At 49.7% G+C, this 22,031-nt stretch overlaps 1 protein-coding gene across 1 annotated transcript in view; it reads right to left on the bottom strand.

Annotated features, from left to right (window-relative positions):
• The window catches only part of LOC149275925 (centrosomal protein 128-like), a 39,227-nt gene that overhangs the window by 13,759 nt on the left and 3,437 nt on the right, over positions 1-22,031 (bottom strand). Inside the window, exons 8-18 of the mRNA XM_089504117.1 lie at positions 21,134-21,220; positions 20,350-20,424; positions 20,033-20,150; positions 19,784-19,944; positions 18,683-19,033; positions 18,208-18,424; positions 17,494-17,927; positions 16,966-17,130; positions 15,727-15,903; positions 15,558-15,617; positions 14,510-14,702 (exon numbers count right to left, since the gene is read on the bottom strand). Coding sequence (XP_089360243.1) covers positions 14,510-14,702; positions 15,558-15,617; positions 15,727-15,903; positions 16,966-17,130; positions 17,494-17,927; positions 18,208-18,424; positions 18,683-19,033; positions 19,784-19,944; positions 20,033-20,150; positions 20,350-20,424; positions 21,134-21,220 — 2,038 coding nt within the window. The remainder of the gene's footprint in view (positions 1-14,509; positions 14,703-15,557; positions 15,618-15,726; positions 15,904-16,965; positions 17,131-17,493; positions 17,928-18,207; positions 18,425-18,682; positions 19,034-19,783; positions 19,945-20,032; positions 20,151-20,349; positions 20,425-21,133; positions 21,221-22,031) is intronic.

Here is a 22,031-nt window from a genome sequence, read left to right as displayed (position 1 = left end):
TTTTCTAAATACATTCATTTAACATCCCGGCCACCTCTGGTGGGAAGCTGCTCTATGTTACTACCCTCATTTTCTACATTCTAGCATCAGGAAGCTGGTTAAATGGCAAAACCTTGGCAGTAAAATAAACACTTAAGACAAATCGCAGCTTCAGGAATGCGCGATCAGCACGGCTGCGACGACGAAGGGAATCAGGCTACATGCAGGTCCCAATCCCAACCGTTAGGAGACGATACAGCAATTATTTCAAATAGTGCGGCCGTTTTTATATTTGCAAAATATCCATCATAACCGCGTAGCTCATTAATGCAACATAAATAACAGCTTGTGGGGTTTATTCACGAGGAAGAGTCTGCAGGGCAGCTGCAGCTTCAGCTCACCGACTTCACTTTACATTATGAAGGGCCTCTGCCGCAGGGGCCGCTCAGGTAGAGCTGTATAAAGCATATGTAAACGAGTGTAAATTAAACTATACATTACACAGGACCAGCTGAGCCTTTCCTGTGGGCAATTACTCCCCAAACAGCTATAACCCAAACTTCAGAACCTTGATAAAGCTGGAGACGCGCCAACCAGTCCTGTGAGGGTGCAGCCCGTCAGTGACCGCAATGCCAATGACATTCGTCTAGCGAGTCCATGGCTTATAGGATTCTGTAACGGCCAGCGAGGCAACCCGTCGCATTACGTGTTTTCATTCCTGATCCGTGTATAACCCGTTGGCATGTATTGTCCCCCGGACACGGCTCGTTCCCTTTAGTATTTCTCCCCTCGATATCGGAATAAAAACACAACTCAAATGCCAAACCTTAAAGAGTTGGTAAAAATACCAAAGTAAACTTTGCCCAAAGTGTGATTGCTGTCAGTGCCGCTCTTAGAGATATAGCACCATTTAATGTTGGAGAGCGCCGAGAGCCCACACGTTCATTTATAAGTCCCCCTTCTAGCTGGCCTGAAGGCTTTATGTTCTACCCCAGGCAGAAACGCCATATCCTGAACTCCCTCGGAGTGGCAGAATTCCGGAGCTCGGCTTAAGGGGGGGGGTCTGCTTTTAATAACAGTGTGAACGGGGCCAAGAGATTAAAGCTGAACAGAGAGGGGTGTGAGTCCCCCATCCATCAGGTACACCTGGGCTGGGCTCAGCTGGAGCACATCCAGCACGAGTATTTGCACAATCGCATTAAAAGTGTTTTGGCACACAATGTTCTGTACACACCGATACCCTGTAGAAAAATAATACACATTTTTATCAGCATTTTAAGATTTATTTTTTAAAAAGGAGAAAGGTGAAATCAGGTTCTTCTTTGTAGCTTTGGATAGTGGAAACGCAAACAAAGGATTATTACATGTTACTGATCTAATCAAGGCTGTGCTATTAGAGGAAAAGGACAGTTATTCCCGGTGACCTGGCACTCCGCCACGCCAATACATTCATCCGGAGCGGACGCCATCTCATCCACATGATGTCACCAAACATGTAGCGATCTGGCCACGTGTGGGGGCTCAGGAACCCCTCTCCAACTGAGGCATCATACGCCAACACCGGTTCCTCGTGCTACTCGCATATTAAATCTGCTGAATAAGACGACGTCACGTTTACAAACCGCGATCTAAACCTTGGAACGAAATGTAATAGGATGGGAACCGTTGTGACGGACAACCAAAGCCATCTTAAACCGGACCCGTCCCCAAATGGGAAACGTCATTTCAAATGAAATCCGTACAGACTGAAAACAAATGTATGCGCTAAGATCTTTTTACACAGCTTTTCAGTTGCCGAGTGTTTCGTACTCTATACAAATATATGGCCACACCTGACCATTACACCAACAGGGACTTTAATGAGATCACATAGACAGTAATGAGAGGTGTAGAAGGGGACACAAAGACATTTTGGACGATGCTCGGCTTCCAGCTTTCTCGTTTGGGGAAACCCTTTCCTAACCCAGCGTGACCGTGACCAGCGCATAAAGCAAGCTCTGTAAAGACACGGCTGGATGAGTTAGGTGGGAAGAACTTGACCGGCCGCACAGAGCCCCGACCTCAACTCCGTCCAACACCTTTGGGATGAACTGGAATGGAGATTGTGAGCCGGGCGTCTCGTCCAACATCAGCGTCTGACCTCACAAACGTTTAGTGGATGAACGGGCAAAAATCACACAAACGCCTTTTGTCCATATAGTGTATATCTAGAAAAGATCTAGATAGGCCTGAAAGCTTAATTTAGCCAATAAAGGTATTATCTTCACTAAATTTACTCGAGCTTAGCTCTAAAGCCTTGAAGGTGTGTTGCTTTGGAGTATAATGGGGGGGGGGGTATTACACGTGATGTTTTACATAGTACAGAAATCCAGAATCAGGACGTCTGCACAGAACTAGATTGTGGCCCAATCCTAGCGGTCCTCAGCCGGTAGATTTTCACGTCCCGGTTTTAATGCGTTCCCTTACGCGTAACATCCTTTATTTCACTTTCCTAACAGCATTCTATTGATTCCTTTATCTTTTAATTCACTCCCGCAAATTTCCAGCAAAATAAATGATTCTCTTCACTGGAGACGCGAGTCTTATCACAGAGATAAATAGTGCAGTAAAAAAAAGTGATTGTAAGCTCTCTGGAACAGCTAAACACAGCAGAAAAAAAATAATAAAAAAAAAAAAACATACAATGGTACTCAATGCTTTTCAGCTTGTAAGGTTTTTGGGAGGGTTTGGTTCTTTTTCAATTTAATGAGCAAGAAAGACGAGTAAACCAGGGAAAATGACAGAAATCAAAAAGCGCGGAGGGTCTGCCAATGATCTCCCCATGCGGCTGCAGCTCTTCTCCCCTCGTCTTAAGGTAAGTTAGAGATACAGCTGTCTAGCCGAGCCTACACTCACCTCAGAATAGATCATGGTTAAAAGGTAGACCCTCTAATGTTATAATAAATATGCGAGTGTAATAATGTCCTGAAAAGACCGTGTACACGGCCTGCGTTATTACCGGAATAAGACACCACGGGCACGTTCCCCTATATAACTCTCCTCTCCCTTAAACGAATGCCATCGGCATGTGACTAACTGTTGAAATAGTCTAAATATAAAACTTGTGAAACAAGCTGTTAAACGGTAGCGGAAGGTGTGGTGGAGGGAAGGTGGGCCGGGCGGGCCGGCCAGCAGCAATAATCCCTGGCATGGGATGGGATTTGAATGTGCGCCCATCACTCCAGTTGGCTGCGCCTGGCATTAACTGGGAGTTCCTGCAAGATAAAGCAAGATCTGGCTCCAGTTCCTACTTGGAGTATTAGTCACTCCAAAGGCTAGATGAGTTTGTGCTTCCCTGGCTTAACCCTTCAGCGCGGAGCTGTAGTGCGTTTGGCACGTGGCGCTCGCTGCAAGCTTTCCATGGATACCAGCTTTGCGGACAGTCCGCTGGTTTTATTCTAACTTAAAACACAAGATACAGTCCTTGAGGTTTATACTGTGGAGCATATGGGCGCTATACACAAGATTAATAAAACTGTACACGTTCCAGAGGAAAATAAATTTTATTTTACTCAAATCACCCAACCAATTAAGTTGAGCTTTGGGTTTAGAGCTGGAAAAGAAGCCAAAATGCAGAATTAAGGCTTCTGAAGGAAGGCATGAGAGGGAGGTGAATTTGGACAATGACATTTTTGGGGAACCCTGTGGCAGGAGTCTAGCACATCTAACCCTGTGTCTTCACCGATCTAATGGATGTGCAGGCGCAGCCGAGCTGCAGAACTGTTGACATCCAGCTGGACTCTGGCAGACGTCCCTCATGACCAAAAGTCACCCTTATCAGATTGGAACTCTGCGATGTCCGTTAATTCACAGAGGTTTGGTGAATTCAGAGAAAAAAGGCGCCAAACGTGAGCCAAGCTCCGAGAAACCGGGGAGAAAAGAACAGCAATAGATCAGACGCTTCCAAAAAGAGTGGCTAAAGCCTAGAGAAATACACAAAAAGCCACCTGGGCCACAGTCAGCAGAGAAAGTCAAGCTCTAAACACACATAAAATTCCTCAAAGGGCTTTCGCAAGAATACTTTATACAAAGACAAGATACAGCGGAAAGGAGATGGAAGGAAAAACATGTTTATAAAAACATTACATATTTCCTCCTCAATCTTTTTGGATGGAATCTGTATGTTAACGCCTTAAAACTGCGGGTGACTACCAACAAACAAATGGCCAAATGAGAAAGGGCCATCTACTGAGCAGGAGAGAGCAGCTATGGGCTGAGATCACAGGGTAACAGACCGTAAAGTACAATAACGATGATGATGAAGAATGCATAGACTTCTGTTAAATCTCCATCTGCTGTATAACAAGAAAGTGACTACAGACTCCATCCGTTTTAGAGTCACTGATGGCCAAGCACCTTCCCGTCCGGCATTTACTAGTAACAAACAAAACAACGGAGGAACCGGATACAAAGGTCAAGCAATGTTGTGTAAGGAAGCGCGGTGTTCTCATCTCCGTACCGTGTAGCGAACACTGAGCCGTTACACCTGGAAGCGGTAAATGCAGGGTCCGAGTAAGCCTGCCCCAAGTGATGCCAGGCTGACCCAAGGGCCCCGGACCTCACCACTGTCACCCATCGCTCTTTAAATACTACTACCTAGCGGGAAGACGACCAACTATGCAGTTTATATACCGCTTACAGAACATCGCATTTTACACCGCTGAGTATGAAGATGTAAATGTTTTCCCTCCCCAGTGACTGTGCCGACAGGTATAATTGTTTTAATGCCGTGGAGCAGCAATTGGACTGTGGCTTCTGGCAGTTATTCCAGGTAGACCCGGGTTCCCTTCGTGTCCCACAGAGCTTCCCAGGAGAGCCCAGGCATTCTCAGAATCCGTGTCAGGGTTAAAGTGCAAGGGTCCCGGATCTCCATTAGCTAAGCGTGTTTACAGAACAAACACAGCCTCGAAAACATGTAAAACCCAACACGCCAGATAAACTTGGCAGCTACCAGATGCTACTCGTGGAATAAACATCGAGACCGATGCGGCCGACACAGAGTCACCAACTCCTACTGCAGAAGCTCAGCACCCGAGAAAAAAGTGCTTCTAAAATCCACAAGATTACTTATTTAAAGTGAAAATTAAAATATATTGGGGGGTTTTACTAGACGTGTCGATGTATGCCATCACTATCGGATGTTTCCAGGGCATTAGTTTTATTTTAACCCATCACACAAGGAAATGTACAAAGAATCACCGCTCTCACTTTGAGTGTTATTGGTGACAAGTGTTTGAGTTAAGACAGAAATGAAACAAACACCCGTGCGTGACGCGAGAATCTATTCATCGGGGAGAGCCGCACGGACGGGGATCGGTTTGCGTTTCACTGGTTTATACGACTGCTTCCCATCCATTGAATTGACCAAACGCAATGCACTTCGTGTCGCAAACATATATATATATATATATATATATATAATATATATGGATTGTAAGCTTGCGAGCCAAGACCTCCCTAGCGAATACATCAGGTCTTCTAGTTTTGTCAGAGCCTTTGAATGTCCGTACAGTCCGTGAGAAGCGCTGCGGGAACCGTTGGCGCTATATAAATGAAATTTGCACATATTCAGAAACCAGCTCAGCCTATCCCTGCGTCGCGCCCGTGAGGATTGTAAATGGCGCGCATTGCCGTTCTGGTTACCTGGGCCTCACCGTCACATTTTCAGGCCCCCAGTGCCTCTGAACCATCACTTCAGAAAGTTATTCCAGTGCGTCGGAGGACGCCGGGTCACCGAGCGCGCTGTGACTAAAGGATTTTCGCCAAACTCCCATGACCGCACGGCCGAGCAGATTGATGGAGAGAATACAGCATTTTTATTTGACTTGATCAAAGCCCGTGTGTGATTTGGAAGGCGTGGAGAGGATTGTGCGCAGCAGACAGAAGCTCTGCCAGTCGGTGCAGTGACATGCGGGGCAGATTCCATGAGCAGTCTCCATGGTGCCAAGTAACCCATTTGGAACCAACAATGTTTGATGTTGGCCGGTGTCATTCTGTGCCAGAGCCAGAGTCATCAATAAGGATTATCAGCCCAGTGAAGACAGACTCCAGAGGTGGAGGGGGAGTCGTTGGCGGGTTAAATCTTGTCTTATCCTTCCCCAAAGGTGAATGGGATGCCTCCTAGTACCGGAGGCCAAGAAAACGCACAAGTACCAGGCTGCCTAATGTACTACAAATTACCCGCTTTCCAGAGACTCCTCGTACAAAAACTAGAGAGGGATGGGTGGAACACAACTCTATAAGGCGACTCCATGATCTATATAGGCACACAGTGATTTCATGTGCTAAGGGAACATGCTACCCGAGGAGGCACTTCGGGGAAAGAACTCTTCAGCCTGCGGCTGCATGGAGAGCACACAAGTTATCAGAACTCGGCAGAAGTTACAGAGAAATGATGGGTGTTTCTCGCCGATCTGCTTGTAGCTGTGAAAGTAACGCACATCCCTGCCCCTTCTAGCTATATAGCTGGGGTGGGAGATGAAGCCGTTGCCCGTTCTGTTCCTCACGCTCCAACACGTAATACTCCCATCCTCTAGGGTACAGTTACCTCGGCTCACCCCTGGCCTGCTGTGTGTGCGAGGGGATCGAGGGGTCCCGGGCTGCTTTCCCTGCCCTGGATGCCGTTGCCTTAATTAAGCACATGTGAGAGAAAACAGAATGTAAGTGAGTGCAGGCGAACTGCGCTGGCCGGGATCTCACTGCCTGGGGAGCCGTGGAATGCGCCTGTCAGGGCCGAGGGGCCGTTACGAGGACCCACTGAGTGGGAGTCAGGATGTAAAGCTCTGCCGGCAGCTGCATCGCCAGGACAACGGTATATAAAGTGTACATTTCTTTAGAGTGTGGAATCACGCAGCACACAGGCTCAGGGGTTTTGGCTGTGGCAGCTCTAAGCTTTTTCCACGGCTGCCCTGAATCTGCCACCGAAAGCAGGCGCAGAATCCATTTTTCCATTTAAACACATGATGGAAATTATACGCCGCCAATTACACGCCAAGAGAGCGACACGGATTAAAATAAACATTTAAAAGGTAAATATTGTATGTTTTAATCCATTTGCGTTGGACTTGGTTCCCTTAGGGTATTAGCAAGGTTTTTTCAGGTTTTACTTTTTGCGCGTGCGGGGTGGGGTTGCATGGTGGCGATGACTTGTCGCGCGTTCTGGCACAGCGGATGTTACAGGGGGCCGCAGTCTGCTTTACCACTCACAGGGCTCGATCTTATTATTGCATTATCTATACTGCTGTGCATATTTTGTAATATATATATATTTATTTATTTTTTTGCGTACTTTTAACCCCTTCAGTCCCCTATGGACGTACCGGTACGTCCTGCCCTTCTTTCCGCTACACGGGTGAGCAGGCTGTTTGACAGTCTGGACTCCCCCCCCCCCCCCCCCTTTATCCTGCCGACCCCAAGGGATGCTGCGTTTCCTACACCCAGGACAATATGTGGACGGAAGCGGCATGTTTTATCTGCCCAGGAAAATAAATATCTAAAGCCGTTACACATTTAATGCATGCGCGCAACATAATGGAAGCTATCGAGCAAACAGATTCTATTCCCTTAACGAACCTTTTGCTGTCCCGCCGGAGGGGCTCACAGGTTGAAGAGGTAACTGGAACAGATAAAACCCCCTTTTTAGTCGTCGCCGCGGCCGGTACCTGGGGGGGGGGGGTCTAAGGCCGGTACCCGGGGGGGGGTTGCCTGCAGTCGGCGCAGCTGGTGTTAGAGCTTCCCTTGGCATGCGTAGCACAGTAAAGTGGCTTTGCGCACGGATATAACTAAAAGCTTCTACGTGAAGCATTTCTAAATAACAAAATAAATGAATAGCTGGTAAGAAACACGACGATCCCCCCCGCAGATAAAGCAGCTACAGCTCCCTCGCTGCATTCACCAGCACAGCAGGGGTTATGCAGGCACGATAAAGGGGCATTACCCAGGTACTTACCCAAATCTGACCAGAAGACGCAGAGCCCCCCGGCACAGCCACGCAGCATAAAGTGCCGGCAATCTTTACAGTCAAGCTTTCTCAGTCAGGGCTCTTGACTACCTTGTGACGTCGCAGAAACGCGTGCCGCTGACATATCTGCGCTTTCCAAGGAAAGGACTCCGTGCTATAAAAGGTGAGGTGAGGTCACGCAAATTTCGTTTTTGTTTTTGAGGATAACTACAAGCTTAATTGGATTACAAAAATAAGTGTGTAATAAATATAAGTATCTATTTCTACACACACAGGCATAATATTATATATATATATATATATATATATATATATATATATATATATATATATATATATATATATATATATATATAAAAATCTTTCTACATCGGTATAAAAAAATATGGAAGATATGTTTTGTGAAAGCCGGGCAGATCAACACGAGGGGCGCAGAGCCGGGGGTCCGACCTGCGTGATGCAGCAAAATAACTTCTCGAACCGGCGCAGCCTCAGGAGCTCGGCGAAAAGCAGCATGCGCTGCTGTTACAGGGATACCGTACCCAAGGCTGGGTCCTCTGTTTGAGGGCTGAGGAATCACCAGTCAGTCACTCATACGGATAGCACTCAGCTATCCACGGATCATCCAGACCACCATTCGTAGTAAACCAAGAAGAACTCTTTATTGCAAAACAAACCAAATTTATATAGATCCTTAATTCAATGAACACAAAACACCGGCGGGGCAGACAGGACTGTGCTGGCTGATTAAGAGCCCCAGCCGGGTTACCCGATTGTCTCTTTGAAGGCTGGAGCTGCAGCCACATCAGTCTCTGGGCCGAATACACAATAAACCGTCTTATAAAATATTACCGGGTCGCGGTATCACAAACTGAACACAAAAGCGCTCCATGACCCGGCTAAACTTAACATGAACATATGAGCCAGCTAACCTGGCACTGTCACAGCTGCCACGGCAGTAATGCCCTGATACCCGGTGCTGCCCCCTAGGGTTATCGTATTCTGTGAAGAGGGCATTCTGGGCTGCTGCTACTTCTAGCAATACGGCGTACGGCCTTCCCTATCCACATCCGCCCTCACCCAGGGGCTCTAACTAGGCTTTTGTTAACAGGACTGGTTTCATACAGGAATAAAAGGACAGGCTTGGGGTAGTATGAATCGGCCCTGAATGTACTTTGCACAGTTGGCTGGTAATGGTCGCCGTCAGCAAACGAAACCACTCGACGGCGCTGCCAGGTGACCCCATCGAGCTGCACGGCAGGTTCTTTATCCTACACGATTGCCTTTAGTCTGTAATTTAAGGCCGGGTAGCGCATAAACAAAATGAATCCATTTCACGTTAAAGGGGGGACATTAAAATCTGAATAATTGTTAGAGACAAAGATGGCAGCCATTAAACATCGCCTGGGTCATCTCTGTGCCAAGCAGCCAAGATCACAGCAGGACACGCAGGCAGAGTCAGGCCAGGCTCACAAGCTGTTCTTTTCCAAGTTTACAAACTCTGCACGTCCGTCCCCAGATCTCGAACATGGGACGCTTCTGGGGGATTCGGTTCACTGAGTCATTAAGAAACCACATCTATCTCCAGAAGAGAACGCCGTTAACCGCCTGCTCGCCGGAGCTGCGGACGGCTCAACTGTTATGTAGCCAGGAAGCCCAGCCGGTTAGGGCTTCAGCTCGTCGGACGAGGTCGGAGGAATCAGATGTTCTTGCGGTTTTAATGCAAAGCAGACACGCCTGGCATGAAGGTCCCGGGGCCGTGCCCTTCCCAAAATCTAAACTCCAGGCACAAACAATTTGGCCCAAAATGCTGCTCATTACTGCTACGGAAAACAGGATAGGAGGGAGAGAAAAGTTTGTGTAAAACAGAAAGATGAAACACCGCTAATGACTAAGAATTTCCAAAGCGACCAGCTGGGAGACGGAGAGACAGCAAATTACTTTGCGCCCCGAACAGACTCCAGAGAAGCCCCGGGCGCAGAGATAAAAATGAGTCTTTCCTTGTAACCTCCTCGAAGGTCTGCACTTATTCCAAAAATCAGGACAGCTTCCAGCGTCTCCATATTAAGCAAAGCCACCGGCAGCTCAACTCCCATGATGCTCTGTTACAGGTTGGCGGGAGCTGGGGGGGGGGATCAGGGCGCCCAACCGCCTCTACGGGCCCTTCGTTACTGGAAACCCCTGCCAACACTGCTGCTCAGTATACTGGTTCCACACCAGCAAAGCCCTGTGCGGTATGGTCAGCGAGACGGACCCCAAAAAAATAAACCCCAAGTCAGCATCTCGAAGGAGTGGCGGGCAGTTCGGAAAAGGGTCTCGCTGCCCTAACAGTAAAATATCTTCCCAAATACACGGGAACAAATAATCAAGTAATTGCTAAACATGACTTATAACGGAGACAAAGAACACGGAGTGAGCAGGTTTAGGTTAATAGATGTTCACAAGGTGAAAGGGGTTAAAGATCTAAATCCAGTGCGAATGGCTTAAAAACAGACCGTCCGTCTGGCTCAGCGGATGCTTTTTATGGAAGACAAAGCTGGTTTTAATAAATAAAAAAGGAGCAGAGCAAAAACCAATTAGCACATAAACGCTCTCCAAGAGGGATTTGTGTGCGGCTGGCTCAGCTCAAGACCAGAGATAAAGATACCTGATAACGGGGGACATCAAAGCCCCGCCAGAAGCCAATGGGGCAGAAGAGCGGCCAGGAGGGGGCGGAAGAGCGGCCCCGGCTGCACATCTCATATCTGAGTCATACAATAACCAGCGGGCAGCGGCGCATCTGAGTGCATCGGCGTGACCCGGAGCGGCGGTGGATGAGCGGCACAGAAAGAACACCTAATGGAGGTGCAATTAATGAACAGAAATGCCGCTCGTGCCGGACTGTCCCTTCTTTCATCTCCACGGAGGTCAGACGTCTGAGACAAGAGAACTGCAAAGAAAGGAGGGAAGCCGGAGCCAAGCGCTGATCCGGATTTAAAAGTAAAGTTCCAGCTTCGCACCCGGGGAACGTAGAGATACAAACAGGGACGATACACCAAACGGCCCTGAGGTGCGCCGGGTTCTGCATAATGGATAACATGACCGCCCCAGGGGCTTAGCAAGTCCGTGCCACAAAACCCAGCAGCAGACGGAGGTCGAGGCGGTTTCCGCATTTAACTCCAAGAACAGTCACGTCCCGACGCGTCGGCTCCATTCACAAATTCAGCAAACACAAAATGAAAAAAAGCATTTTCAGAGACCCCCCCCCTCGACCCCCACACCTTCCGACGCAAGCGTACCCAGAACGCCCGTCCCAATTTCATTTTATATAAGATATGATTGAATAATTTATTGAACACCAACAGGAGATTCCGGTTTAATATTTACTATTAAATTACGTTCAAACAATAAAAACGTGACAGACGAGGCCAGGGATCTCCACGTAAATCCCACAGAAGAGTTCGCCGAATGCCAGGTTATCTCCTGGAGGTCAATCACCGGGTTTTGGTAACCTATCAGCCAACGTAGAGAATATATAAATCTGCACCCCTGGCTTTGGAGGCCCCCCCCACGTGGCAGCACGCCATCACCGCAATCGCATGTGGATTTAAATCCACGACACGTCGCAGAGTGCCGGTCTATAGTCAAAGAACGGCGTTCATTCAGCGATCCTCCCGCGATCCTCGGGCCTGGCCTTGGCTTTCTCTCCTCTGTGCGCAAACCCAACGCATGAACACAACAAAAAGACAACGCGAAAGATTTTCTCTCCTTTAATCTTCAATTCAGTCGTCAGCACTGACCTCATGCTTACCGCCCGGCATTGAAACTCCACGCGCCCCGCTGAGCATCAGAATCCATAACGCGGCAATCAACGCCGTCCCCTCACAAAGAGGAATCCGCAGGGAATGCGTTTGCACATCAGAGCTGTACAGCCAGCCACGGTGCTGCGGGAGCCCATGCCCGACTCAAAGAAGATCTTGGCTGCAGAATAGCAAAGTATCGCCGCAGTCAATCAAAATCACGGAGGAAACCCTTCCCTAGAAACTCACACGTTGTACTGAAGTTGGCACGGGCCAGGAGTCTGACGCTCGCTACCATTTGCATGCGCTGCTGCAGGTTCTGACTACACGATGAACGAAAAGTTAAGCCTGACCTATAGCTTGTATGATGCGTCCCTCTCCTGTCAGCCAACATGATATCTGCCGGGTGCGCTTAATATCGCTTTATGGCTGCAACGAGAGAAGTCAGCGGGACCCGAGCGGCGCATCGAAGAGAAAAATCAATAACCAAAATATTTCTAATACGTTAAAACCCTAAGAAGCTCTCTCGGTATCATCAGTAAACAGACACATGAAAAGGGTAACCAGTGTAAGCCAAAAGAGCGCCGGCCGCAGAGACAGCGCCAACCGCAGAGAGCGCAGCCACAGAGACTGCAGCACATTCTGCATACTAAAGTGGGCACAGGGTACATTTATTTTGGGATATGATGGAATTTTAAGAATAAACAGAGGAGATGATGGGATCCAGCAGAAGAGACACTCGTTATAGGGGCGCGGGGGGGAGCAGTGAAAGGGTTACAGACTCGTCTCATGCGCTCGTCAGGACGGTTATTTTATTCTTTATTTGGCTGATTCTCAGTTTCATTACAGCGACTCCCGGGGCTAGAAATTAAAGAGTATTTTAAGGCCGGATTTGCAGCTTCGTGGAAAGTGCTTTATAATCGCAGGATGGACAGAAAGCGGGCGCATGCAGCAGTCATTCACACAGCGGTGTCCGGATCACGCGAGTTGGGGGTGTTAGGGGGGATATTGCCGGTGGGGTTTTGGCTTTTCGTTATGAGGTAGGATTCCCCAACAGCTCATTCCACACTGCAGCGCATGAGGCAGCCGAGCGAAGCCAGTACATAGAGTGGGTTTAGACCTCCTTTCCACACAATTTCATCGAAACCGGCAGATCCTCAGATCGCAGCCCGGAATATCGTAGAATAAGGCAAGATTACGCCTAACCTCAGAACCTTCACAAGACTGGGATACAAGGGAGAGACCGCAGGCTGGCGTGACTGCCGCCGATCTCTAATACAGTCCAATCTAATACAGTTTGCTGGAAACATTAAGATGTCGGCCCCCGGCGACCCGATTTGGTTCTGTTTAGTCGCACAAAACACAAAGATTATAATCAAATAAAAAAAAGTCTTAAATTCTAGAAGTAGAAAAAAAAACCGAAGCATTTTCCTTTTATTTAGTTGTTGCTCGGCTGCAGCCAGATTCACGAACACAAAACATGTGTTTTGCATATATCATAAAAAAAAAAAGATATAAATATTTCTGCTGAGGCAGAACAATTAAGAAATAAATTCTCTCCAAGTTCAGAGAAATGAATGAAGCGGCTTCCATTGTTCCAGACTTTGGAAGGTTTGCGAGCGAGGATGTCAGAGCCCATTAGCGGAACACATGACTCGCGTCGGTCTCTTCTGGTTTATATATTGGGAATTCCAGAAATGGCCAGGAAAAAAAAGTACATTCTGTGCAGCTGAATAAAAACAGGAGACCACCACAGAGACGCGCAGAATGAGTCCCGCCGGCTGTTTGGGGTTAAGCGCCTCTCGTGACCCCGTGTACAAAAAAAAAATTACAAAATGATAAAAAAGAACATTGCCGCGTAAGGCTGCGTCATTCCGGCCAACTCACTGCAAGAGACTTTAGTCGTCCCGAGAGGTACGAAGCGCAATGACTTTAGACGATGCTACGATCTATAATAAATGCTTCTTCAGATCCTTCCTACTGGATACAAACCGTCTACCTACTCAGGGCCACCAAGGCCTACTAACCCAGACGGTCGCCAATGGTGTTATTTAATGGGACTGACGACACAAAGTAGCGCTGACTGCATCCCGTACACCTCCGTATCACATGGCGGATACATCAGATAAACTACATTTACCGCAGCTGGAACCTCTCAGAATCTCACAAGGTAAGTATATTACGGTATCCTTTGACTGATCGGGATGAGGCATTCATACACAGAGCCAGGATCCCGAAAGCACAATTCCCACGACGGCCTGATGTTTCCCCTCATCGGACAGATCCACGGCCACTCGATTTTAAGGAAGTATCAGAGCTTTTGCTCACTTAACAAAAACCACACACTGTAAAGTTACACCCTGAGGGCATCATTGATACTTTGAAGCCACAAGGTCACCTCCGTTTATCAACTTGCTGCCCGCTCAGACCATGCGCGACTCATCCCATTTTCTCTCGCTGTATTTACATGACTCACAATACACAAACCGCGTGTTAATACTGCGACCAGCCGTCAGGAATCCCGGTCAGAAGCTGCCGGCCGAAGGGTGAGCCTTATTATTTACCGTGTGTGTATATTATATATATACATATGTTGCCGTGTGTCAGAATTCCAAATGACACCTGCAGCCTGCAGCTTCCTGCAGCCTGATACCAGATATCTGTGTGTGTTACTCGGCGTACACCACGGGGGAAGCTCCACACGCCGCAGTGATCTGGGGTTAGAGGTTAGAGATGGGGCGCCGGCACTCACCGCTGCTCTCCCGCTGCGCCTCCTCCAGCTGCTGCTGCTGTTTGCGGATCTCCTGACGCAGGGACTCGCGCTCAGACTCTCGGCGCCGCTTCTGCTCCTTTAGCTGCTCCCTGGCCTGCTGCAGCCGGCTTTCCATCTTCCTCTCTCTCTCCTCCCGCTCCTTCACCTCCTCACACAGCCACTGCAGCTTGGTCTGCGGGACAGAACGGCCAACGATGACACAAAACCACAAAGCCTGTGCAACCCGTCGCACATAAATCGGCAAAGTACCCGCTGGCAGAATTAGATGAAAGATCAGCCCTACCCACACATGTTTAAATCCTCTCGCTGCTCCATTTATCTACCACGTCAAACATTTTACATTTATGGCAAAATAAAACAAGCTCATTTTATGTAATGACGGTTACATTACTGCCGATAACGCTTAAAGAAATAAAAAGCATGTTCCGACCCATTGGTGGATCTCCACGCGATATAAAAGCTTCCTTAGAGATTCGTCTGCACGTCGCCTTTACCGTCCCCTGCCCTGATCGAGGCATCAAGCTGCTCCATACTGGGACGGGGCGAGAGATGCGCAGCCCCACATCAGCATCATGGAGGGGGCTAGAAGTACCCACCCAGGAGTCTGTCCTATTAGACCCCAAAATGTATAGGCCATAAAAGGTTATGTATCGTGTCCATAGCAAGATATTAAAAACCTAAAGAAACATTAAGGAAAGGAGCCGGAGAGGTCTGGAGGGAGAAGGCGAATGAATGAGCTGCTCCAGCTGTCTCGCTCTGTGTGGTCAGCTCTGCAAACAGCTGCTAGCTTTAGGCTGTTTAAAACGAGGACATCCATATCGCGTCCCGGAGCGGGAATAGAAGTGATGGGGGCTGCGTTCTGCCACGTTAGCGGCATCAGCCGCAGCTATCTACAGGAAAAAAAAAGAAAAGGCACCAACGCAGTTTGTTAACCCAAATCCCCTCCGAAAGTATCGCCAAGAACTCCATTCTCCTACACGATTACCTTGAGACGAGGCAATAATAGAGGGGTCACTGCGGGTCTTACCTTGGTCTGTGCCAGCCAGTAATGGGAGTCATTCTTTAGCTGGGTGCCGGCCGACAGAGCCTTGTGTAGAAAAGACAAAGCCGTGTCAGTTCATATCCCAGAGAGGCGATTCAAATAAAGTGACGGCGCGGGCCACGCCGTGGCCGGGACAATCGGAGGGACTCCTTACTTTAAATCTCTCCAGACAGTCCCTGGACAGGAGCTGACAGGCAGCATCGATCTCTATCTCAATGGCACTTAGAACGGTCTCCTGCTCGGTCTCCAGAGACTGCAGCTGCTCCTGCAGATCCTGCGCGGCTTCCTCCAGTTTCTTGATCCCTTGCTGCATTGAGTTCACCTGCTGCCCCTGTAGTGATCATTTCACAATTAGTCATTCTGCACTACGGAGCAGCAACCAGACCATTAAACGGGGGCTTCTGGGTCTGATCGCAACTCATTCACAACCGATCGCATGCGGACCGGCAGGTTTCACGTTCATCTGTTTTAGTACCACAATCGCAGAGCAGCGAGGCATCTCTTCTACACAAAGGCCATCTGGGGCCAGGAAAATACAAATGGCCCCTAACTTAAAACCGTGAGAACGTCTGCAGCTTATTGTTGCGACGGTTTCCTGGCCCACATCTGGTTGTTGAAGAAATGCCACATGAGAGAACTACAAACGCCTGGGGGTGACCTCCCGCGGTGCGCATTCTGCTCAGCCTGCGCCTGGGTTACTGCCGCCATCACGAGCTGGCAGAAGAAACGGAAAAACCACATACTGTACACAGAGAATCCTGCGCAAGATCACAGCATGTGGCGCCGCTACACACGCAGACCCCGTGCATGCCCCACATGCGCAATAAACACACAACGGCCGATATCAAAGCACCAACCTGCCAGACCAGACGCCATAAAAACGGGATCTCAAGAGGTTCAGACAGCCCCACGTATGGATTGTTTAGAGGCGTTTGCCGTGAGGGGAATTTAATGCAGACATTCGCTATTGGAAAGTCGCGGCAGTTTTAGACATATCCGCGGATCGGAGACTGAGAAGGCGGAATCTAAACACGTTGGTGACAGTGCTGCGTGGCCCAAAATGCAGGTCATGGATCCGCAGACACGTGTGTGAAATACATACAAAGCCTGAGAACACAGAGCAGTCTTACAACCACCGGACGGCCGCGGTGAGAGCGGATAACGGACGCCACGTGCTGCAACACGCAGGACTTCACCGGTGCAACAGTGACCCCTAGTGGATCCGGGAAGAATTGCAGCCCCTCTGGTTACACAAAGACCAGCAAAATCCTTTTCTTTTTGTCTAACCATCTTTACCAACCCCTTTTTATTCCCCAGCGTGTCACACAACTGTCCTGTATCAGAGGTAACAGTCCTACACTAATCTGACTCCTGAAGTCCCTGCGCGGCTCACCTTCTCTCCTGCGTCCTGCGCGGCCAGCTGGTATTTACAGCGAAGGCCGACGTTATCCTCTTTGCTCCGAGACGCTTCCTCTGAAAGTTTGTCGCACTCTAGTTTCATTTTCTCCACGCGCTGGCGCTCAGACTTCACCAGTGACTTACTGTCCGCCAGCTCTGCCTGGAGACGGATGAGGAACGTGCAATGCGGTCACACGATTGTGGATCAGGACTCACATCATTCATAGCCCCACAAGTCAGCACGGAGCGAGAATTACAGAATCTCAAGACGGTGACGGGGTACCGGACCCGGGGCAACCCCAGCCGAGAATGACAGCTCATACTGGAGATGGGAGAAAACACTCCGAGGGCACACACCGCTCATATGCCTGGGGCAATAACTCCGGATAGGGCAGAAAAGGTACACTACCCAGGGGAGGGGGGATACTGAGGAGCTTACCTCTGTCACACGTCACATAAACAAGGTTCCTATTAATCATGGATTACATGGTTATAGCATTTACCGCATGCTATATGAAGTTACCTTCAAAGCGTGGATATGCTTCTCGAGCTCTTCGCGTTCCTGTCTGAAATGCGCCAGCATCTCTTGGACGCTGCGCTCATGCTTGCTCTTTGCGCTCTGAGCCGATAACCTGAGATCCGCGAGCTCCCGCTGGTGCACTTCCCTCTCCATCTTCAGCTGCCTTCCAGCCGACGTCAACTCCTCGCGGGCAAATTCCACCTGCTTCTGGGCTTCACACAGGTTCCTCCTCAGCTCCCTGCTGCTGTTCTCCTCCTGCGCAAGACGGCTGCTGATCTCCGCACGCTCTGCGCTCAGACGCTTGGCCTCTTCCTGAAGCGCCTGCATTCTCTCCCGACTCTTCTCTCGGCCCCGGCTGGCCGAGGCGAGCTCCTCCTGCAGCCGTTCCCGGTCCTCCTGAAGCTGCTGCTGGACCTCGCTCTGTCTCTGCAACTCCCCTACAATTCAACCAGAGAGCGAAAGCCATCAGTCCGTCCCAAAAAGCACTCATCGCTCAGGAGTTGGCCGACGAGAACCATTATCGCAACTATATTTACACCCAGTGGCCACTTAGACATCAGACTCGACAGACCCAGCTCAGACATTGTAACAGAGAAAGGAATTAAACACGCGAGCGCGATCACACGCTACATGACACGGCGCGGGTCCACAGAGGTATCTTTCCGGTTTTGATCATTTTGCCAGCGTCTCCCCTTGCGTGAAACACGTGGCGTTTACCTTGCAGTCGGACGGCGAGCTCCTGAGACTCTCTGAGCTCTCGCTCCAGCTCCAGGCGCTGCTCCCGTGCCTCGCTCAGCCGTACCTCGCGCAGGTGCAGCTCCTCCTCCTGCTGCGCTCTTCTGGCAAGAACCTCGGACAGCTCCCTGCGGAGACTCTCTGCCTGCTGCAGCGCAGCCTGGAACTGACTCCGGACCTCCTCCTTCTCCTTCGTTGCCTGCAGGAAAGAGGAGACGATAACTACCCGGCACTACCTCAAAAAGTCAGCGCGCGGGTTTCCAGGAGGAGGTGGCAGTCAGTCTCCCCAGAAGGGGAAAGCTCAGCACGGACAGGACTGAAGAGTAGACTGCATGCATCTGCGGTGCGCCCGCTCCCTCACCTGTGCAACACCATTCTGCATGCATCTGCGGTGCGCCCGCTCCCTCACCTGTGCAACGCAAATCTGTATGTATCTGCGGTGCGCCCGCTCCCTCACCTGAGCTCCACGGTCCGCAGTTTGGCCAATAATTTCTTCTTTCTTCTCCAGCTCCTTCTCCAGCTTCTTGCACTTTAACCTCCAGCGTTTCACGGTCTCCTGGGCTTTTATCTTTAGCTCTTCTTTCTTCTTCTCGGTCTCAGCGGTCACAGCCTGGGCCTGCTGCAGCTCCGCTAAACACCTCTCTGCCTCTTGGCTCATCTCCTCCAGATGAAGCCCCAGTTCTGACGCTTGATCCGCGGCCCTCTGCCGCTCCCTCTCGCAGGACTCGTAGCGGCTCTGGATCTCCTTCAGCTTCTCCAACATCTGAAGCTGCTGCTTCTCGGTCTTCTCCATGCCTAACGTCAGGGCCTGCGAACAGCCGGGAGATTAACATACGGCAAAATTAAACTAATAGGAACATTTGTAAATATCTTTCAGTGCGTGACCGTTAGGTCTTAAAAACCAGCTTCCCTTTAAATTAAAAACTAAAATGTATCCGGACAAAGCACACGAGAGACATGCGCAGCACGTGTCTGGATGGAGGCAGGCAGGATGAAAGCCAGTGCGGTGAAATGTATTTGCCCCGGGGGTGAACATATCGGCTCGTTATGGCGATAAGATAATTAGCCCATAGAAAGTCTATAGCAGCAGATTACCGTCACCGGAACGCCGGCCGCGCAGATCGTCGGCCCATAAATGCCGTTATTCCGCGTAAATCCTTCGGTCCGGCCGCGGGGCCGAGATTAAGAGGATAACGTGAAGCCAACGCAGGTTATTGGAATGACAGACAGAGCGGGTTGTTTTAGTTCTAGAAGTTCTGCAGCATTTTGCAGGTGATGTATTAATGCTGTTAAACTCGACTGCCTTAAGCAAAGTTTAACAATAAAGCTTTTTCTACGGACTTTGAGGCGAAGACACGGCAGTAACCCAGCGCGGTGGAGATTTATAACCGCCATAAGTGACGTGTAATTGCTTTGGAGACAGCGCGTTACTGGGAGCCGGGGGACATTACTAGTGAAAGCAGCCGTCGGGTTCCAGGACCCGACAGCCAGATCTCTGCCGGATATATATTCCCAAAGCTCCATTCCCTGGCCTCTGATTATTTAGCACCGTGCGTACCTCCACTTGGCCAGTGAGCTGACTCTTTTCCCGCTCCTTCTGGTCGAGGCTGCGTTTGAGGTCCTCCATCTCGGACAGGACAGCGCTGCGGTTCAGCTGCGCTCGCAGTTGTGATACCTGATACTCCAGCTCCTGCTTCTCGCGTTCAGAACGCTCGACGGCTAACAGAACAAAACCCGATGTCAGCGTAAAAAGCCTATACTGGGCGTTCATTAATATAGCGACGTATCCCTCGCCGAGCCCAACTACCTGCGCGAGATCGCCTCTCCTCCTCCCGGCTCTCGCTCTCAGACAGATGGGAAACCTGATTCTGTAACCGGCTCCGGTCATCCGCCACCTTCACGAGCTGGGATCGCAGATCCTCCACCTGCCGAGAAGCACTGCAGCGGTCAGCGTGTCGGACAGGGCGCCGGCGTCACCGACCGGGACAAAAGAACCGTACAAAGGTAACACGCAGAGCGCCGAACACAAGACTAAGCCTGGGGTACACACGGGGCCCCCCCCAAAATACCCAAGTGTGTGTGCGCATGTATGTCTGTGCGTATGCGTGTGCATGCGTGTGTTACCTGGTACAGGAGGGTCTCCCTGCTCCCTTCAGTCTGATCCAGTCTCCTCTTGTATCGCTCCAACTCTGCCTCAAGCTGCAAACACACCGAGGGTAAACGATCAGCCCGTCAAACAATGCAAGCGCTGCCTGCCGGAGATGGTTCTAGTAGGAATCGCATGTCTGGCGCTGACACGCGGTGCACAAACATGCGGTGCACACACGATGTACAATTCACAGTCACAGCGACGTAGAGAATATGGGAAATAGAATTACAGAACGGGGGTCAGGACAGTCCCTAAAATCGTTCTCACAATCTGAATGGATGGACTGGGGGCTTCGATGCAGAAGATGCAAGAATTACCACTACGAATAATAATAAAGTCTATAGAGCGGCAGACCCCGCCGCAGGACCCTTTCCCTGAACACGGCTGGTCCAGCCACATGCACACGCGTGGAGGCTGCCACCCGTACATACATCACATGTTCACAGGTCTGTCACCAGCAAGCCGGGGGATATGGCGAGCATTGGGAAAGGAGGCTGACCTTCAACCAAGTCAAGCAGAATCTGCCGGAATCGTCCCCATCCAGCCCCCGTTTCTCCTGCTGTAAAGACTCAAACCTTAATCAGTCGTTGGTCTCGTCTTAGATTCAGGAGCCGTATGTCTATCCCATGCATGTTTAATACCCTCACTGTATTACCACTTCTGCTGGGAGGCTGCTCCACTTATCTATTCACCATGTGTAAGACTCCCTTACATTACACCTAAGCCCCTAGAAGATTCAGGCAGAAAGGACAGACCGACCTGGTGCTTCTCGCTCTCCGAGCGGCTCAGCTTGTCTTTCAGCAGAGTTGCCACCTCCTCGGATTTATTTTCTTGCACTTTCAGGGCCTACAGAGAGAAATAAAAAGCCTGAGAAAACGATACAAACAGGACAGCGATCTGCGCTGTTTGAAAGTACGAAGATAACAGTTATTCGGTTATTAGACCCGCGCAGGCGCTCCGGCTGCTGGTAACACCAAGTACCGGCAAAAAGCTGTCCGGCCCCGACTTTAGTAATGAGCAGGGGCTTGGAGCCTAAACCATGCTCAGAGACGCTACCGACTGCACTGAGGTGCTTATTTGCTCAACACATCATAACCAAGGGAGTGTTACTTCTCGACCGCCCCCCCCACACACACAGGCACCCTTCAACAGACTACTAATCCCACCACACTCAGCCAGCCTCAAACAGATTTGGCTCTGCCAGGCATTATAAGCGACCCACAGAATAATAGACAAGATACAGCTAACGAGACGGCGGCCAGGAGAATTCGTGCCTCGAGCCGGGATCCTTTTATCATTGATTTGCTAATTAAAAGCAACACATTGCAGATCGTTACCGTATATTAATAGGCTTTTCTCTACTTAAATTAAGATAACGAGGTTCTGCTGCTTCAGGATCAGTCCCGGCTCACACTCAGCATAAGGTCAGCTGTACAGCTCTGCCCGGCCTGCCGGTTAACGTGAAGTTCCCTCCAGAGCCGACGCGTTCTTCCCGTTCAGAAGCCAGATTCTGATTGCCTTAAACTATTTGAAATCATGAGTAACGGCTTTGAATGGTAATGGAGAGCCCCCGGGGCGTCTTTAAACCTTTAATAACAACAATCGCTCTCTTGTCTTCTAAGCGAGGAGATTTCCATTAGAAAAGACTGGATGAGGA

Source organism: Sceloporus occidentalis, unplaced genomic scaffold, assembly GCF_023333645.1.
Source record: "Sceloporus occidentalis isolate IW3139 unplaced genomic scaffold, rSceOcc1.0.p SCAF_256, whole genome shotgun sequence".
NCBI classification, from domain to species: Eukaryota; Metazoa; Chordata; class Lepidosauria; order Squamata; family Phrynosomatidae; genus Sceloporus; species Sceloporus occidentalis.
Note: the sequence above shows the minus strand (reverse complement) of the source record. Positions and strands in the feature narration are given on the sequence as shown.